The sequence below is a fragment of the Macaca nemestrina genome, chromosome X (genome assembly GCF_043159975.1).
Source record: "Macaca nemestrina isolate mMacNem1 chromosome X, mMacNem.hap1, whole genome shotgun sequence".
NCBI classification, from domain to species: domain Eukaryota; kingdom Metazoa; phylum Chordata; class Mammalia; order Primates; family Cercopithecidae; genus Macaca; species Macaca nemestrina.
The window spans coordinates 83,679,293-83,699,429 of NC_092145.1; the positions used below are offsets into that span (position 1 = coordinate 83,679,293).

General features: G+C 48.0%; 1 protein-coding gene across 1 annotated transcript; it reads right to left on the reverse strand.

The window, feature by feature from the left end:
• Window positions 1-62: 62 nt before the first annotated feature.
• LOC105476653 (forkhead box O4) lies at window positions 63-7,502 on the reverse strand. The gene is given in 4 exon segments (XM_011732774.3): window positions 63-1,504; window positions 1,841-2,897; window positions 6,610-7,031; window positions 7,034-7,502. Coding segments are annotated over 4 exon segments (1,503 nt in total). The 5' UTR covers window positions 7,050-7,502; the 3' UTR covers window positions 63-1,496.
• Between the last annotated feature and the right edge of the window lie 12,635 nt (window positions 7,503-20,137).

Below are 20,137 nucleotides of genomic sequence, written 5' to 3' on the forward strand. Positions count from 1 at the left end.
TTTGCCTTTCACCCTCCCTCCCCCTTATCCAAGGGGAGAAGCAAGGCAGCAGAAACCAGAGCTGGTTATAGGCATTTATTGAATTCATTCATTTATTGATTTGACACACTTCCCCACTCCAATCTAGCACATGATACAATCTGGGTAGGCCAGGCGCTGACACAGGAAATGATGGGAACCCACAGCAGGGGTGGGGGAGGGGACAATGCAAAGGGCACTGGGGGAAGGGCTGCTTTGGGGGCTGGGGTGGAGAAGGAGCCCCAGATGGCCTCCCTGGCAGGTGCTAGTAAACCTGATCCACATTCCCCCCCATCCCTGCTCATTTCCCAGACCCTCAGCCAAGCTCCCCAGCTCCCCCTTCCCCGTTGCTCCCCTCCCTGCTGCCACACACACTTCCACATAACCCCTGCAGTCAGGGAAGGGGAAGAAGGGCAGGGACAGCTGTCAGGGGCCTTGAACAGGGAGGTCTCTGTACCTAACTTTACCATCCTAAATCCTTCCCTCCTCTTCTCTCCCCTCCCAGTCCCTTCCCTGGCCCCAAGCTAATTCCAGGTCTTCAATTTACTCTCCCACTGTAGCACTAACCCATGCTGGGTCATAGAAGAGTGTGGCTGCACCCCAACAACACACACTTCCAGGTACAAGTTGAAGGAATGAGGGGACCTGGGTTAGCTTTTTCGTTAGGGGAAACTCCAACTTATTTCTGCATAGACCTTTCTCTACACCTGGTCCATAGGGGAGCTCTTCCCTGTGTTTACTATTACTCCCCTCCTCTCCCCACTTCCCTGTGTCTCTCCTAGCATTTATTGTCTGTAGTGTTTGTATCATGTCACTATCACAAAGCCTTCAGAAAGAAAAAAAAGCATTCTGCCCACCACTAGCACCCTGCCATGGTTAAAAAAATCTCTATATTTGTGTTTGTATTTCTTTAAAAGTTTATAAAAAGCCTTTCTGTTATCTGCAGCCTTCTAAGGGTGATTTGGCCTGGCGAGCCACTCCGGTGCTCAGACCTTGGCCCTTCCAGATCCCCTAAACTGCCCACCCACCCCACATCACTGGCCTAAGGGGCCACTGCATAGAAATCCCAGGCTCCAGCTAGCCTGGCTCAGCTAAGACTCTCTACAAAAAATCCTGCTCCCAAAGGCAGGGGTAAGGCCACTGGTGACTTCGCATTTCCAACAGCATTGCTCATCTCGCTACAAAGCCTAGAGGGTAGGAATAGGGAAAGCTGAGGATGGCTCCTGAGAGGGGGCCTTACCCCCTAATTGGCACAGTGAGAAAAACCCTCTCCCCTTTCCCCTCCCATCTCCCTCCCCATATTGTCCCCAGATGCGGCAGCTTTATCTTTATAATTTCTTCAACACCTGTGTGTGACCAGACCCACCCTAGCTCTAAAGCAGGGTCCCAAATTCCTGGGGAGGGCTCAAGGGTAAAGAGCAGATATGGACACGCCTGGCTCCATCTCTGAAGCAGGGGAGAAAGCTTCCAGCCATGGCTCAGGGATCTATGGGAAGAAGAAACGGAGAACAAGGTAAGAGGCTTATCTGGGGCTTGCCAACATTCTATCATCCAGATTCCCACCAAAGAAGATGGTGGCACCTACCCCGCTTCCACACACGTACCTTTTCTGTGCTACCTTGCAGGGGTGGGCGCAGCTGAGGGGCCTGGAGGTCCCGTCCGGAAACCATGCTACTCTAATATGACATCTTCCCTCCAGTTCCCCAGGAGATCTGGCTACCACTTGTCCTAAATCTCCCCTTCGCCCAGATCATGGGACTAACTGGGCACCAAGGAGTGGTCACAGGCTATGAGGTGCTGTGGTGATTAGGGGATACTGTACCTGGCTCAAAGTTGAAGTCCAGTCCCTCGCCCTCATCCATGAGGTCACTGATGATGTTATCCATGTCACACTCCAGGTTCTCCATATACATATCAAGATCTAGATCCTGAGGCATTCTGTCTTGGCTTGCAGCTTCAGTAGGGGGTGTGAGCACAGGCGTCCCCAGAGCCTTGGGGATGGGGGCACTTGCCATGACTGGAGGTGGTGCTATCATAGAAAGGGTGGGAACCAGACTGCTGGGGCCTGGAGCCTCTAGGGGCTTGGGACACAGGCCGACACCCGTGGCCAGCTTACTGGAGGAAGGAAGCCCCCCCAGCAACAGAAGAGTAGGAGCCTGGGACAGAATGGGATCTACCTGGGTCATGAGGACGTCAGCAGGGGGTGGTGGCGTATCAGAGGTGAGCAGGGCCTCCAGAGCCTGGGAGCTGGAGAAGCACCCTTCTCCTGCTGACAGGGGCCCCTCTGCTGGGCTGAAAAGAGAGCTGCTGTAGGTGTGTAAGGGGCCGGTAACCCCAGGATGCTGCAAAGAGAAGCCAGAGAGACCACTCCGAGATAGCAGGGAATGGGATGAGGTGAGATTGAGCCCATCTAACAGCTCTAGACCTTCATTGAGGGTGGGAGGGACACCCCCTGCATAGCTGCTGACTGAAGCTGGTATTTCCTCCGCCAGCACCTCAGACTCTGGCCTCAAGGGGGACAGCCGGGTGCTGACAGTGCTGGCATTTGAACTGCTTCGTGGACGGAAGGTGGTCCACATATCGGCTTCTTCACGGTTTCGAGAGCAAGGGCTGCCTGACCACTTGGCAAAGTGGCCGGCAGGGCTCGTCGGAGTGGCACCTTCGGGTGGAGCTGGCAGCACAGGTGGCTTCTTCTTGGGGGCTTTACTGCGGCCCCGGAGCAGCTTGCTGCTGCTATCCATGGAAGCGGCCCGGCGGCGAGGGGCCTTGCCGCTCTTGCCTCCCTCAGGGTTCAGCATCCACCAAGAGCTTTTGCCAGTGGCCTCGTTGTGAACCTTGATGAACTTGCTGTGCAGGGACAGGTTGTGGCGGATCGAGTTCTGGAGGGGCAGAGAAGGCAGGAAAGGGCCGTGAGGTGTGTGTAGGGGAGGCCAGTGTGGCCAGCGGTCAAGTCTAAGAGGATGCTGGTCCACAAAGATCTAGGGGTTAGGATTTGGTGCCACCACCACAGCGGGGTTCATTTCGGGGGTTCATTTCCCAGGTCATTAAAGTTTAAGAAAAACTTTAAATAATTTACAAAAAAAGAGAAAAAAGATAAAAGATAAAAGGATGCTGGAACACAGCAGGGGTATTCCTAGAGACTCAAAGAAAGTTGAATCCAGGGGGGAAAACTGGTAGAAGTAGGGATGGGGGTGGGGTGTGAGGGGAGACCACACACATTTCCCGCTCCCAGACAAGCTGCTCAGCCTCTGCTCCAGACTTCTCTGTACAGCGGGTGGGAGATAAAATGTAATAACCCACTGCAAAGGGCACAGGGGTGCCTACCCTGGAAAAGCTCCTAGTACCGTGCTCCTCCCAGGGCTCTATGTGTGTTTTGCCGGGGGTGGGGGGTACCTGGGGCTGGTGCGCATTGGGGAGACGTGCTCCTCGCCCGGCAAGAACTAGGTTCAGGTGGGAAAGAGCATTCAACCCCTTTCCTTGCGTGCGGGTTTGGGTGGAGTTTACCGGACAGTGGTACAGCACCAGCCCAGGATGGACCCGCCCTGCCCAGAACCAGTTCTCTGAATAGGCTGAAGGGCAGGAATCTCAGCACAGCAGGTGCTCCATTCCCCACAGAGCATTTGGGCCACCCAGCTCTCTATAGAATTTAAAGATTCCTTTTTCTTCCCTCCCTGAATCCCAGCCTTATTTCTTCCAATCCACAACACACACCCTCAACTACATTCAGTTCAGGTTCAGGTTTCTTGCTGTGCCTCAAATACGTGAGGTGCAGTCTTCCCCTCCCCTCTTTTCCGAAGAGGGATCTCCCCTCTCTAAGTTTTACTAGTTTCGTCAAGACCAAGCTTCAGTTCCACCTCTTTTATAAAGCGGCTGCTTGACTTTGGCAGCCAGATTTCTAGCATAGTATTTTAAAAATCTGCACCACACAATTTTACCCAATTTATATTGTGTGGTTTACGGTTTCATGTAATTCGTCTCATCGAGTGTAAGTGCCAAGTGTAATGTCCTCCAGTCCCACATCCCCCAACAGAGCCCTCCCAGAGCACCAAGCTCACAGCACATACTCAATACCTACTCAAGCTCACAGTACATAATCAATATTTGTACCTGATTGGTGGGTTGCCCCTGGGTTGACAATGGTGAGGTTCCCCTTGAGGCTCTGCCAGCTCTTCAGTGTCTTGGGTATTAGAAGCTGTATGTTTTCCCTTCCTCCCTTACTGGTGACATTCTACTAGAGAGACGATGCTTTCCAGTGGCCAGGGAGCTGAGATTGGCAGCTTCTTCAGCCCCCAGCGCAGCTTATATTTACTGATTGCCGCGGGGCAGGCTAGTTACACAAGGGGTTTGGCCCTCCCCTGGCCACCCCCCTTTCCCGAAACCTGCCTTCTTTTCCCTACCTCCTTTCCAGTGCCTTTCCCCTATTTCTCAGGAATTTGTGCATAAACTCTTCAACCTTGGGGGCATTTGACCTCCCACATGGAGCTCTTTAGTTTAGAAATTCAGGAGGAGCCCAGAAGTGCTTGGAGCAACTAGGAGGCTGAGGCCATGGGATGGTCAGAAACTACTTGTTTCTCTGACTGGTGCTCTTAAGATAAGGAGACCCTTTGCCTGGCAAATGATGCTTCTTGTTCCAGGGCTCTTTAGCCAAAGAACGCCTTGTGTTCCTGGGACCCTGAGGTAATGGCATTTCAACTGTGCTGACGTTCCTTCAAGGAGTGGCACTTGTCCATCCGACCTCACCTCATAGTAACTAAGGACCACAATGACCATGACCTGGCACTATGATTTCTCCTCTTTTTATCCTCTAATTCTGGATCTACTTGAGAAGGTCCATTCCTTTCTCTACTACTTAATAGCCACAAGGCCCATTTGTCTCCTCTTCTTTAGGCCTTGGAACTAGCAAGTGGTACACAGCCTCTTAATTGGAGAGGTCAGTTTCCCAAAAGCCCATAACTCTTACATGTTGGAGGGCAGGGTGGTAGGGGTGACTGCTAATTGCTCCCCAAACCACCTAATCTAAACTTTCTTGTTCTAAGTGAGTGCCGCCCCCTGGTGGGGTGGGAGTAACCTTGGCATATCATCAGGGAGGCCAGTTCAGGCATGAGACTTCCCTCAGAGGGGGGCGGGGGCCGGGGGGGGGGGTGGGCCTTGAAGTCCCAGGCTCAGCCTGATTTGATTTTGCCATCATTCCAATTAGAGCAACCCAGGCTCTTCTTAGAGAGTATGATTTATAGTTAGACCTGAGTTCAAGTCCTCACCCTGCTGTTATTAGGTGAGTTTCCTAACCTTTCGGTACGTAGTTTCCTAATGCGTAAAATGTGGAATCTCAGAATTGCTGTAAAGATTAATAAAATAAAAAATTTAAAAACTACTTTGTAAACTCTAAAGCCCCACATAAGTGTAGATTATAAGGACGGACGATACTCCCACAATATAACTAACAACTTGTTATTTCCTCTACACTGGAAAATGAACCTAAGGGAAAAGAAAAACAGCTGTGTAGGCTGGGTCCAAGGAGTTGAGCTTTTTATGAGCTGAGACTGTGGCGTGGCAGTCTACCCAGAAATAGTGCCAAGGGTCTCAGTCAGCTGTCCTGTCTTCTGTTCTGCCCAGCCCCTAGGGACGGCACAGATCTGATCCCTCAGTCTCCTATACCTAGGGGAAGTTCCTCTGCTCATCCAACCCTCTGTACTTGGTTATATGCTGACCTCACCACCTACAGAGGTACAAGCCAGCAATAGGGCTTGAAGCTCCCCAATTTTGTGATTAGAGCCCCATATTTCTCAGGACAAGTTTTTCAGAGTATCTTTTGAGATCTTCCCTCACAGTTTCTTCACGGAAGGCCAAGGGAACTCCCAACTTCATGCTCTAAAGTCAGAGCCCTACCTCCTCTTTATGACTAATATTCCTTAACAGTAAAGGATGACTTCCCCCCAAAACTTGGATAGCCCCTTACAAGGGAGAGTTTCTTGGCAGCACAGGGTAAACTGAGACAGGTGGCAGCTCACAGCCCTTTTTCTTCTTAGTGCATAAGATCAGCTAGCTTTCCCCATGAATATTATTGTTTTCACCCTTTGCCACTGCACTCCCTCCTCCCAGGTAGAGCAGTGCTAGAACAGTACCACTACACTGAGGTATTGGGAGGCAAGCAGGGAATCCAAGTAATCCCACAGGAATGGGAGAAAAGGTGTTGGGGTGGGAGGTGGGGGAGGAGGGAAGGGTAGGTTCATGTGGAGAATCCACACAGTTCCTGCTGTACATAGGATAAAGACTTCTCTGTGGGAATAAGTGTTTGGGGCAGCCCAAGCCAAAGTGCTGCGAGTGTTGAGCAGTGAGCAGAGAATTCGATTTTCTCCAGGGCAGGGACAGTGTCTTATTCATCTGTGATCCTTCAGCATCAAGCACCGAGTGTGGCATATACTATGTACTAAGTAAATGTTTGTCTAACTGGAGATTGAAGGTGGATCTCTGGGCTTCCCAAAGGGGGTGGGGGTGGGAGGTAGTAAAAGGGGCCCCAGAGTAGAAGTAAGGGAGGCTAGGGAATCCAGGGGCTAGATGGTGTTGGGAAGAAGGTAAGAGGGTCATAATTACCTTCCATCCTGCTGAGCTGTTGCTGTCACCCTTGTCCTTGAAGTAGGGTACAGTACGGACCATCCACTCGTAGATCTGGGCAAGTGTCAGTCGCTTCTCCGGGGCGCTTTCAATGGCCTGGCTGATGAGTTCTGCATATGACTGATTTCCCCAGGCATTCCGGCGGGAGCCTCCCTTCCGAGGACCTGTTACAGCCCCCAGGATTCCGGGCTGGGGGCCCCCGGCCGGCTCTGGGAGCCGGGAGGGCAACAGGATCGGCTCTGAGCGCCCCTCCGTGTGTACCTTTTCCCCCAGACCTGGCTCCACCTCGGGCGTCTCGGACGGCTGGTTAGCGATCTCAGGTCGGGGAAGGGGCCAGGTGCAGGAGCGGGGACGGCTCTGGGGTTCGAAGTCGGGATCGAGGTCTATGACCGCGGCAGCCTCTGTGGCTGAATTCTCATTCCCCGGATCCATACGTGGAGTTGGACCTCCCCGGCTCAGCGTTCAGTGAAGCCTGCCACAGTCCCTCACGATGCCTCCCCTCAGGGGGGAAGCATCGAGGGCCAGGAGGCACATTCCTGCCAGTCCTCAGAAAGTCGCGAACTTCCCCCTAGTCCCAGGACGCTAGTCCCTAAGCTGTCCCTTCACACAGTTCTCCGATCCCCTTCGCGACTACAGCCTGCAGCCTCAGAGCTCTTTCCGAGATGCCACCTGTAACCTCTGCCGAGCGAAAACACTTTTTCTGCAACCTCTCACTTAGCTTCCTGCTCTTTTAAACCTGAGGCACAGTATCCCCTCATACATTGCGCTCCCATCACCGAACGTCTCCTTAGCCGCAGTTCCCTCCCCCTTTTAAGTTGCTGCCCCCCGGACACTCCTCCCAAATTTCCTCCACCCGGATTGCTGCCCTCCCCCACGCCCCGCTCCCCCGCGTCACTTGCCCCTCCCCTGACTCCCCCTTCCCCCGCCTCTTCCCTTCTCGCCACTCTTAATCGGGTCCGGGTCCCCGCGGCTGCGGCCTCCCTAATTCCCGCACCGATTCCCCTATCAACCCCCCCCACCCCCCGCCCCCCGGGTTTCCCTTTTGTTTTGCTCCAAGCAGCAGCCCCCTCCTGACGTCTCTGTTTACCACTCGCCGGGGCAGCCATCTGCGCACGCGCCTCGAAAGCCAGTCGGGAAACCGAGTTCTTCAGTCGTGCCACCCTGGTCACTCTTGAGGACTACATCTACCGTCCTGCTTCGCGGCCAGGAGCCCGATACGGCGGCAGGAGAGCGGCGTGGCAGGATATAACGAGGTGGAACTTTAATTATTAGAAGTCGTCGTGGACTCTTTCTTTTCTTAAGAATCGTTTTTCGCCCTTTCCCCCTTTCCATCGTCTCCCTTGTGATTCGGAGTCGCCTAGGTGACCAGATTGAGAGGTGCTAGCCCTTTCCCTCCTTCATTTAGGAGAAGGCAAAAGGGAAAAAAATCTTCTCTTCAAGAAGCAGGAGGCCAAGAAGCAAGAAGCAAGGAACTGACTAGAACATAGGATGTATGCACGTTGGAGAGTTGGGTGGAGGGGCTTGTGTAACATAAACAAATGGTTAGCCCACGGTGGTGTTCCCCCTCACCCCCTTCCTCCTCCCTCCACCCGCCTTCATCCCCCCATATGCAGTTCCCACCGACAGTGAGGTCTTACTTACCAATCAGTTTCCTCCACTGGCTCTTCTGGCCTTCCCTTCAACACTGATATTCTCCAGGTTCACATCTCCAACGGCTTCACTTTCATTCAACAGGTCCCAAACTCATTATCTATTCCTGCACCCATACCCCTATCCTCTGGCTACCCTTATCTCTGAATTTGGCTTATGGTAGTCCTGATCTACCCAGTCTCCCAAGCTAGACTTACCCGTTACCTCTTCATCTCCGTAACTTTCTACATCCAAATCCCAGTTCAAGACCTATTTATAACTGCATTTAAATTGTAGGATCAGCTGGGTGCAGTGGCTTACGCCTGTAATACCAGCACTTTGGGAGGTCGAGGCAGGCGGATCACTTGAGGTCTGGAGTTCAAGACCAGCCTGGCCAACATGGTGAAACCGATCTCTGCTAAAAATAGAAAAATTAGCCTGGTGTGGGGCATGCACCTGTAGTCCCAGCTACTTAGGAGGCTGAGGTGGGAGAGTCGCCCAAGAGGTGGAGGTTACAGTGAGCCAAGATCATGCCACTGTGCTCCAGCCTGGGTGACAGAATAACACCCTGTCAAAAAAAAAAAAAAAAAAAAAGGTGCAGTATTGGATCTCCTTCCATCAGTCTTTTCCTCACTACAGTTTATATTCAGAGCTGCCAACAAGGTTACCGTTCTAAGAAACATGTCTGGTAATTATGGATAAAATTTATGGAGCCCTTATTATGTGCCAGTCTTTGTGCAAATTGCTTTACGAACATTAGTTCATTTACTCCTCATTTACTCCTCAATTCAACCCCATGAAGTAGGTACAACTATTATCCCCATTTTATAGATGCAGACACTAACGATGCTCAGAGATTGACTTGCCCAAGGAGGCAGAACTGGGATTATATTATATAACTTATATGTGATCGTATAATCCCTTCCTTCCTTCCTTCCTTCCTTCCTTCCTTCCTTCCTTCCTTCCTTCCTTCCTTCCTTCCTTCTTTCTTTCCTTCTTTTTTGCGACAGGGTCTTGTTCTGTCACTCAGACTGGAATGCAGTGGCGTGATCTTGGCTCACTGCTGCCTTGACCTGCTGCACTCAAGCAATCCTCCCACCTCAACCTCCAGAGTAGCTGGGACTACAGGCATGTGCCACCATGCCCAGCTAATTTTTTTTTTTCTGTAGAGACGGGGTTTCACCATAAACAGCCTGTGCTCAGGCTGGTCTAGAACTCCTGACTTCAAGCGATCCACCTGCCTTGGCCTCCCAAAGTGCTGGAATTACAGGCATGAGCCACCGCGCCCAGCTATAAATTTTGTGTTTTTGATCATGTAATTTCCCTGGTTAAATCTTCCTCTGATTTTCCCCATTGCCTGTGTGACAAAGTTCAAATTCCCTAGCAAGGCATGCCAGGCTCCTCAGATTCAGGCCACTTCACACCTTTCCTGCACACTAAGTTACAAGCAGAGTTTCACACTATTTCCTGGAAATACCATGCCCTTTTATACCTTTCTCTCTGCATCCTGAGATATCATCCCTCTTGTCATTCCTTTCCATGTCTCTTATTTTTGAAAACTCCTATTCAGCCTTCCCTGTCTTCCTTAGGTGCGATTAGTTCTCCTTTCTTTTCCTGCATTCCTAAGCACTTTGTGCAGTCTTATGTTATATAGCACAAACTATATTGTATTGTAATTATTTGTTTACTTATCCGTCTCTCCCAATAAGCTGTGATAGAGTCTCGCTCTGTCACCCAGGCTGGAGTGCAATGGCACAATCTCAGTTCACTGCAACCTCCACCTCCCGGGTTCGAGCGATTCTCCTGCCTCAGCCTCCCGAGTAGCTGGGATTACAGGCGCCTGCCACCGTGCCCAGCTAATATTTGTATTTTTAGTAGAGACGGGGTTTCACCATGTTGGTCAGGCTGGTCTTGAACTCCTGGCCTCTGGCTATCCACCCGCCTCGGCCTCCCAAAGTGTTGGGATTATAGGCATGAGCCACAGTGCTTGACAAATATCATTTATTAAATGAAATATCACAAATAGCACTTGGACATTTAACTTTTAAATAAACATGTCCTATGCATTTTTTGCCTGGCCCTGTTCCTATTGTTAGACAGCAACCTCTGAGGGGCAGAGACTGTAATTTGACTTGTCTGCCACTTGCAGTGTTGCTATTATGTTCTGTGATGACAAGGTCTTCCTTCTGTGCAGAAGGATCTCCATGCAACCAAGGATTTTTCAGCGGTGGCAGCACATTGGGCCTTCAAAGTGATATTAGCCTGATCATTGTAAAATAGCCATATTGGTTCTCCATATTCCTGCCTTCTTCTGCTCCAACATGCATTTATCCTCCACCTGTCACCTAGGTGTATACAGAAGGCCATATATTCCCATCTGAGGTCCAGACTAGAGAGATGAGACATAGTTGCTCACAATGCCTACAAACATTCCCTGCACATGCCCCCTTTTCCTTCACCCCAGCTAAGGGTACTTGGTAAGTGCTGCATGAGTGGTGAATTTGGCAGAGGAGAGAGCCTTGTGGCACTAGGTCACAAGGAGCTCTCTTCTAAGTGAAACAGGTATGGTGGCAGATCATGCAGAGTTACTGAGACAGGGAAATGGCAGGGTGGGGCAGGCACCTGTCCTGGCCTGAGTTGTATCTTGCATTGTCTCCCTTTGTACATTTGTTTGAAAAGGTCCACCTCTCCACCAACTCATGTCCATCACCTCCTTAAATTTCCAGTTCAAAGCTCAAAACGAACCTGCCCTTGGAAACTTTCCCTGACTAGCTCAACTTGACAGGTCACTTCTCCAATTTGCATCTCCTGAACCTCTATGAACTCAGTTTGCATTTTTATTTTTTATTATTATTATTCTTTTTGAGACAGAGTGTCACTCTGTCACCCAGGCTGGAGTGCAATGGTGCGATCTCAGCTCACTGCAACTTCCGCTTCTTGGGTTCAAGCAATTCTCCTGCCTCTTCCTCCCTAGTAGCTAGGATTACAGGCGAGGGCCACCACACCTGGTTAATTTTTGTATTTTTAGTAGAGACGGGGTTTCACCATGTTGGCCAGGCTGCTCTTGAACTCCCGACCTCAGTGATCCATCTGCCTCGGCCTCCCAAAGTGCTGGGATTACAGGCGTAAGCCACCGCGCCCGGCTTGTATTCTTTAACTTTGTGCTTCTGCTTACATGACTTTTCATTTCATGAGGGCATATTGTCTCCCCAACTAGATTATAAACTCTACCATCAATCAACAGATGTTTGTGGAGCCTTTGCTGTTGAGAGTATACCTTGAAATCCTGGACAGATAAAAATGACCACACGTCATAGGACCAGATAATTTAGGAGGACGAGCTAAAGGATTGGTGGGATGGTAAAAACACCATCGTGACTTTAAAGCACGCAGATAGAGAGGTCAGGGTTGTTCAGCTGTGAAAATGTTGCAAAATAACATTAGTCAAGAGACAGAATTAGCAAGATGGTCTTGGAAAATAAAAAGACATTGGGCAGGAAACAAGATTAATAGGAGGCCCCCAGAAACCAGTGTAGCTGTAAGCTGCAAACAGATAATGGCAGGATTTAGAGGACACAGGCTTTTCTCCCAGTTTGAAACCCCAGAGTTTATTTTCTCAAATGGCCCCCCATTCACAATTTGTTTTTTTCCTCTTCAAGGTCATAGGGGTTTGGCTCTCTTGACTCTTTCTCTGCCACTGTCTACTCTTCTACTTGGGTGCCATGCCCCCACCACAGGTCTTTTGCCAAACTGGCTCTATGAATTTGATTTGAGGTTGACATTTCCCCACTTCTTTCTTACTACCCAGCTCTGAAGAAACACACAATCCATATGTGGCATTTTTATAGGATTTTTGCTAATAAACACATGGAAAATGCAGGAGTTAACAAAAATAATAATGAAAAAAATTCAAGGACTCTCAGAAGGTACCACCTCTATTCATCCCCGATCTTCACAAACGTATATAGAACGTCCATATATTTGCTTTTTCTCTTCCCTAAGTCTTTTCTTATGTGTTTCTGTGAAAGATTTCTAGTCTTTGTCTTTTTTCTTTCTTTCTTTCTTTTTTTTTTTGACAGGGTCTCACTCTATTGCCAGGCTGGAGTGCAGTGGTGCGATCTTGGCTCACTGCAACCTCCACCTTCCAGACTCAAGCAATCCTCCCATCTCAGCCTCCCAAGTAGCTGGGACCACAGGCGTGCACCACAACGCCTGGCTAATTTTTTGTATTTTTTGGTAGAGAGAGGGTTTTGTCATTTTGCCTAGGCTGGTCTTAAACTACTGAGCTCAGGCGATCCACCCACCTTAGACTCCGAAAGTGCTGGGATTGCAGGTGTGAGCTGCCATGCCCAGCCTAGTCCTTGTTTTAGAAGCCACCCTCCCAACCCTGTCTATTATTGTTTTAAAAAATCTTTTCACAGCCTAGGCAACATAGTGAGACCCCATCACTGCAAAAAATAAAAAATTAGCTGGGCGTGGTGGCTCATGCCTGTAGTCCCAGCTACTCGGGAGGCTGACATGGGAGAATTGCTTGAGCCTGGGAGATTGATGCTACAGTGAGCCGTGATGGTGCCACTGCACTCCAGCCTGGGAAACAGAGTGAGGCCCTGTCTCAAATAAATATGTAAATAAATAAAAATATTTTCAGTTAATGACTTTTTTTTTTTTTTTTGAGATAGAGTCTGTTGTCCAGGCTGGAGTGCAGTGGTGCGCTCTCAGCTCATTGCAACCTCTGCCTCCCGGGTTCAAGTGATTCTCCTGCCTCAGCCTCCTGAGTAGCTGGGACTGCAGATGTGTGCCACCATTCTTGGCTAATTTTTGTATATTTTATAGAGATGGATTTTCACCATTTTGCCCATGCTAGTCTCAAACTCCTGAGCTCAAGCGATCTGTCTGTCTCAGCCTCCCAGTTCTGGGATTACAGGTGTGAGCCACTGCACCTGGCCAATGAATATTTCTTAAGGGTCTACTATTTTCCAGACATCAGGGTTGGTACTTGCTCATAAAGTGCACCCTAGAGTGAAGTACTCAGATTTTAGTCCCAAATAGTTTTTTTTTTTTTGAGATGGAGTTTCCCTCTGTCGCTCAGGCTAGAGTGCAATGGTGTGATCTTGGCTCACTGCAACCTCCACCTCCCGGGTTCAAGCAATTCTCCTGCCTCAGCCTTCTGAGTAGCTGGGATTACAGGCACCTGCCACCACGCCCAGCTAATTTTTGTATTTTTTTTTTTTTTTTGAGAAGGAGTCTCTCTCTGTCACCAAGCTGGAGTGCAGTGGCGCGATCTCGGCTCACTGCAACCTCCGCGTATTTTTAGTAGAGATGGGGTTTCACCATGTTGGCCAGGCTGGTCTCGAACCCCTGACCTCAAGTTATCCACTAGCCTCAGCCTCTCCCAAAATGCTGGGATTATAGGCATGAGCCACCACCATGCCCAGCCCCACATAGACTTGAGTTGGCACCACTTTTTTGGACCATAGACATAACTCTGGTACAGTGAAAAGAGCACTAGATTGAGTCAGGACATCTGAGTCCTTGTCATATTTCTGTCACTAACTAGTTGAATAATGATGCTAATTACACTAATATTGATAAGTAATGTTTATTGGGTTTTTATTGTGTGTTAGGTATCATGCTAAGTGCTTTATGTGGATTATCTCATTTAGTCTCACAACAAATATATAAACTCAATGGTGTTACTGTTTTCATTTCACAGAGGAAAATGAGAGTTAGGATAAGGAGACATGCTTAAGGTCCAGAATTGCTAAGTGGTAGAGCAGAGGTACAAATCCAGGCAGTCCGACTCCAGAGCCTAAACAAGACAGTTTCACTCTTTTGGCTTTGGTTTACTCATTTGTAAAATGAGAGTGATATATGAGAAGATCTCTAAAGTCTCTTCTAGCTCAAAAATCCTATTTCTTGTGATCTCCAATCTGGGTTCAAGACCCCAGGTTGCCCTTTATATCTTAGGCCACCCCGAGCTTACACTTCACACCCACATGAATTTGGTCCTAGCCTCCTGCATAAATAACATCCACAATGCTTCATCCCTCAGGTTTTTTATTTGTTTTGTTTGTTTTTGTTTTTGAGATGGAGTCTCGTTCTGTTGCCCAGGCTGAAGTGCAGTGGTGTGATCTCAGCTCACTGCAACCTCCGCCTCCCAGGTTCAAGCAATTCTCCTGCCTCAGCCTCCTGAGTAGCTGAGATTACAGGCACGCGCCAACACGCCTGACTAATTTTTGTATTTTTAGTGGAGACGGGGTTTCACCAGTGTTGGCCAGCCTGGTCTCGAACTCCTGACCTCGTGATCTGCCTGCCTTGGCTTCCCAAAGTGCTGGGATTACAGGCTTCAGCCACCGTGTCCAGCCAATCCCTCGGGTTTCAAGGAACCTTAGAGTTTCCTCTTTAACTCTTCCTGTAGAGCTCTATGGTTCCAACCTTTGAAAGTCCTCAGCCTGGGCAACATGATGAGACCTCCATTTCTACCAAAAAAAATCTTTTTAATTAGCTGGGCACGATGGTGAGCACCTGTGGTCCCAGCTACTTCGGAGGCTGAGGTGGCAGAATTGCTTGAGCCCAGGAGGTTGAGGCTGCAGGGAGCTGTGTTTGTGCCACTGCACTCCAGCCTGGGCAATAGAGTAAAACCCTGTCTTAAAAAAAAAAAAAAAAAAAAGCCAGGTACAGTGGCTCATGCCTCATGCCTGTAATCCCAACACTTTGGGAGGCCAAGGTGGGTGGATCACTTGAGGCCAGAAGTTCAAGACCAGCCTGGCCAACGTGGTGAAACCCCGTCTCTACTAAAAGTACCAAATATTAGCCAGGTGTGATCGTGCATGCCTGTAGTCCCAGCTACTCAGGTGGCTGAGACACGAGAATTGCTTGAAGCTGGGAGGTGGAGGTTGCAGTGAGCTGAGATCACATCACTGTACTTCAGCCTGAAAAAAAATGAAACAATCCTACTGGCATGATATTTACCAGAGTTATTTACAGAAGAGTTTTTTTTTTCCAGAGGTTTTTGCCAGAGTTTTCAATACACAAAAACATGCATATATATATGTGTGTGTGTGTGTGTGTCTATGTCTATATATATGTGTGTGTGTGTGTATGTGTGTATATATATATATATATATTTTTTTTTGAGACAGGTCTCACTCTGTCACCAGGCTGGAGTGCAGTGGCACGATCTTGGCTCACTGCAACCTCTGCCTCACAGGTTCAAGTGATTCTCGTGCCTCAGCCTCCCGAATAGCTGGGATTACAGGCTTGCACCACCACACCTGGCTAATTTTTGTATTTTTGGTAGAGATGGGTTTTCGCCATGTTGGCCAGGCTGGTCTCAAACTCCCAACCTGAAGCCATCCACCTGCCTCGGCCTCCCAAAGTGCTGGGATTACAGGCATGAGCCACAGTGCCTGGTCAACATGCTTATATTTTAAGTTACCTGAAAAGAGCAGGATATGATACTTTATATACTATATGTTCATAATTTTGTTTAGTAAGGTACATTGAGAAAAGATAGATTTGCCAAAAAGTGTTAACAGTGGTTATCTGTTTTCCTTTCTTATATTTTTCCAATTTACTATGACCATGTATACCTTTTAAACTGAGAGAAATGCTTTATGTTTTGCCTCTTTTTTTGTTGTTGTTGTTGAGACCGAGTCTTGCTCTGTCACCCAGGCTGGAGTGCAGTGGCGCAATCTTGGCTCACTGCAAGCTCCACCTCCCGGGTTCATGCATTCTCCTGCCTCAGCCTCCCGAGTAGCTGGGACTACAGACGCCTGCCACCACACCCGGCTAATTTTTTGTATTTTCAGTAGAGATGGGGTTTCACCGTGTTAGCCAGGATGGTCTCAATCTCCTGACCTCGTGATCCGCCCACCTCGGCCTCCCAAAGTGCTGAGATTACAGGCGTGAGCCACCGTGCCTGGTCTATTTTGCCTCTTTCTACAAAGGATTTGAAGCACCTTACCAAAAGAATACAAATGTCATAAGATTATAGAAATAGAAAATAGAAATTTATTTATTTCTTTCTCTCTCTCTATTTTTTTTTTTTTTTAAGATGGAGTCTCACTCTGTCACCCAAGCTCTGGAGTGCAGTAGGGTGATGATCTCGGCTCACTGCAACTGCTGCCTCCTGGCCTGCCTCAGCCTCCTAAGTAGCTGGGATTACAGGCATGCGCGAACATGCCTGGCTAATTTTTTTTTTGTATTTTTAGTAGAGATAGGGTTTCACCATGTTGGCCAAGCTGAGTCTCGAACTCCTGACCTCGTGATCCACCCACCTTGGCCTCCCAAAGTGCTGGGATTATAGGCTTGAGCCACCGCGCCTGGCCTTCCTCTTCCTTTCTTTAAAGGAAGAGGAAGCTCATGTGTGATGACTGAACACTAAATTCACCTTTTTGGGTAGTCAGTGGGTGGAGAAAGGGGGAAACACAATCAATTACACAATTTTTGTTATCAGAAAGAAAGAAGCATACCAATTCCTCAAGAGAGACAGAGATTTTCTTGTCACTAAATTCTTTCCCCCACCCCCCAATTGAAAAGACAGGATTATAGCAAACAAAATTTTTTGAGAAAACAAAACACTTATAATCCCATTGCCCTCATACAACTTTCATCATTGCCTGTCAGCTTTTAGTCCTTATCCACAGACACATATAATTTTACATGGTTGCAATTAGAGTCTGTATACCATTTTGTGTCCTGCTTTTTTCAATGAACATATCATAAACCAGTTTTCATATTTAGTTTTCCATAATTATATTTTTTAACAGCTACATAATTGTCTATTGCTGGCACTAAATTCCATAAGAAATTTCTTATGTGGGATTAACATAAGGGACAATGTCCTCAGTAACGGTTTTATAATACACACAGAAGAGATTTTCACATTACTTTCTTGTAACTACCCTGGCTAAAAGCCAAGGACGTAACATTGAGGCACTTCTGCAGAACTGAGCTCAGATGGGTCAGGCCTGTAACCTTCTGGGGCTCCAACTTGATCTGAGGACACAACTAAAATGCCACGTAAAGGAGTGGATGGATAGAATGTCCCTTATAATATATTCCATAAATATCTCTTCTCATAGGCAGGCTTCTGACACGACCTCAGAGGCAGAGTACATTGATTCTCTGATGAAGGTCAGAAGTATTGGTATGCTCTGTTGTTGACTGGGGCAGGATCCATATGTTTTGGAAGCCAGATAAACAGGTGGACAGGTGACAGGGTTACCGTTCTGGCTTGAAAGTTGAAAAGCCTGGCCAGAGTTGTCTGCATAGAGGTTTACCTCATGTTCTCATGGAGGTAGGGTGCAGGTGAAGTCAGATTTTTCTTAGGAAGCAGCTTTTGGATCTGAGTTCTATGCCACAGAGGAAGGATTTTTGATGTGAACAATTTTCAAAGCCCATTACCAGTCAGGTGGCCTGGGCATAAGAAGAAGTCTCAAAATATTCCAATGGAACCTTGGGTTTTAGGAATTATAGGGTCCCAGTGTGCCTTACAGTATGAATTAGCTGCAGAATGGGGCATTATAGTGACCAATTGATTTTTGGAGACTGTCACTAAGGACAATTAAAATTTTTTACATGAATGATATCAAGCTGTTATTTCTGACACTAATTATGTAGCAGAGCCTATTGCCTCTTAAGAACTATACCTAATATGCAATAATAAAACTATGTCAGCAACACAAAGCCAGCTTCGCTTTATTTTAAGAATTTATTTCTTTTAGAGAGGGAGTCTCACTATGTTGCCCAGGCTGGTCTTAAACTCCCAGGCTCAAGTGATCCTCCCACCTCAGTCTCCCAAAGTGCTGGGATTATAGTCATGAGCCACTGTGCCTGGACCTATTTTAAGATTTTTAGTATATAAACGTTATAGCCATACAACAAAAAAACTTTTTTAAAATAGAGAAAAAGAAGAAAATAATTAGCCACAATCCTATCATCCTAACACAACTATCAAAGGGTTTTGTGTACTTCCCTTATTTTTTCACCACCATATTTTATATATTTACATTCATATTATATATATACACATTTATGTCCTGTTTTAATAATTATAATTACACATGTAATACATAAGTATATTTTCCTTTAAAAATTTAGAACATTAAAGAAAAACTAAAAGTACCTTTGGACCCTTATCCTACACACCTTTACCCCGTCCCTGAAGTAACCACTGTCATGAGTTTGATATGCATTCTTCCTATCCTTTAAAAAAAATGGCCAGCATGGTGGCTCACACCTGTAGTCCCAGCACTTTAGGCAGCTGAGGCAGGAGGATCCCTTGAGGACAGGAGTTCGAGAATGAGACCAGCCTGTGCAACATCTCAAGACCTTGTCTCTACAAAAAAAAAATAAAAATTAGCCGGGTGCAGGGTCATACGCCTGTGCCAGCCACTTGGGAGGCTGAGGCAGGAGGATCCCTTGAGTTCAGGTGCCCAAGGCTGCAGTGAGCTATGATGGTACCACTGTGCCACTGCACTCCAGCCTGGGTGACAGAGTGAGACTGTCTCTCTCTCTTTCTCTCTCTCTCTTTTTTTTTTTTTTGAGACAGATTCTCACTCTGTCGCCCAGGGTGGAGTACAGCGGTACCATCATAGTTCACTGCATCCTTGAGCACCTGAGCTCGGGGGATCCTCCACCTCCCAGGTTCAAGCGATTCTCGTGCCTTAGCCTCCCAAGTAGCTAGGATTACAGGTGTGTGCCACCACACCTGGCTGATTTTTGTATTTTTTTAAGTAGAGACGGGGTTTCACCATGTTAGCCAGGCTGGTCTTGAACTCCTGGCCTCAAGTGATCCACCCGCCTTGGCCTCCCAAACTGCTGGGATTGCAGGTATGAGCCACCGTGCTGGGCCGAGACCCTGTCTCTTAAAAAACAAACAAACAAACAAACAAACAAACAAAACAACTCTTGAATGGGAAATACATAGTATTGTTTTGTGGGTTTTTTTCTTTGCATAAATGATTACATTTGGCAACTTGCTTTTTTCTTTTTTCTTTTTTCTTTTTTTTTGAGACGGAGTCTCACTCTGTCGCCCAGGCTGGAGTGCAGTTGTGCGATCTTGGCTCACTGCAAGCTCCGCCACCCCGGTTCACGCCATTCTCCTGCCTCAGCCTCCCGAGTAGCTAGAACTACAGGTGCCTGCCACCACACTTGGCTAATTTCTTTTTTTTTTTTTTTTTTTTTTTGATTTTTAGTAGAGACGGGGTTTCACCGTGTTAGCCAGGATGGTCTCATCTCCTGACCTCGTGATCCACCTGCCTCGGTCTCCCAAAGTGCTGGGATTACAGGCGTGAGCCACCGCGCCCGGCGGCAGCTCGCTTTTTTCACACAAAAATGTTTTTGAGGTCTATTCTTATTGAAACATCTAGTTCATTCCCTTTAACTGCTGTATTGTATTCAGTTTAGTGAATAGGACACATTTGATTTAGCCATTCCCTAAAGAATTCTCATTTTTGGCTGGGTGCAGTGGCTCACGCCTGTAGTCTCAGCACTTTGGGAGGCTGAGGCAGGTGGATTGCTTGAGCTCAGGAGTTCAAGATCAACCTGGGCAACATGGTGAAACCCCAACTCTACTAAAAATACAAAAATTGTCTGGGCTCGGTGGCCACGCCTGTAATCCCAGAACTGTGGGAGACTGAGGTAGGCAGATTGCCTGAGGTCAGGAGTTTGAGACCAGTCTGGCCAACATGGTGAAACCCCATCTCTACTAAAAATATAAAAATTAGCCAGGCATGGTGGTGCACCCCTGTGGTCCCAGCTACTTGGGAGGCTGAGGCAGGGGAATCTCTTGAACCTGGGAGACAGAGGTTGCAGTGAGCCGTGATTGTGCCACTGCACTCCAGCTTAAGCGACAGAGCAATACTCCATCTTA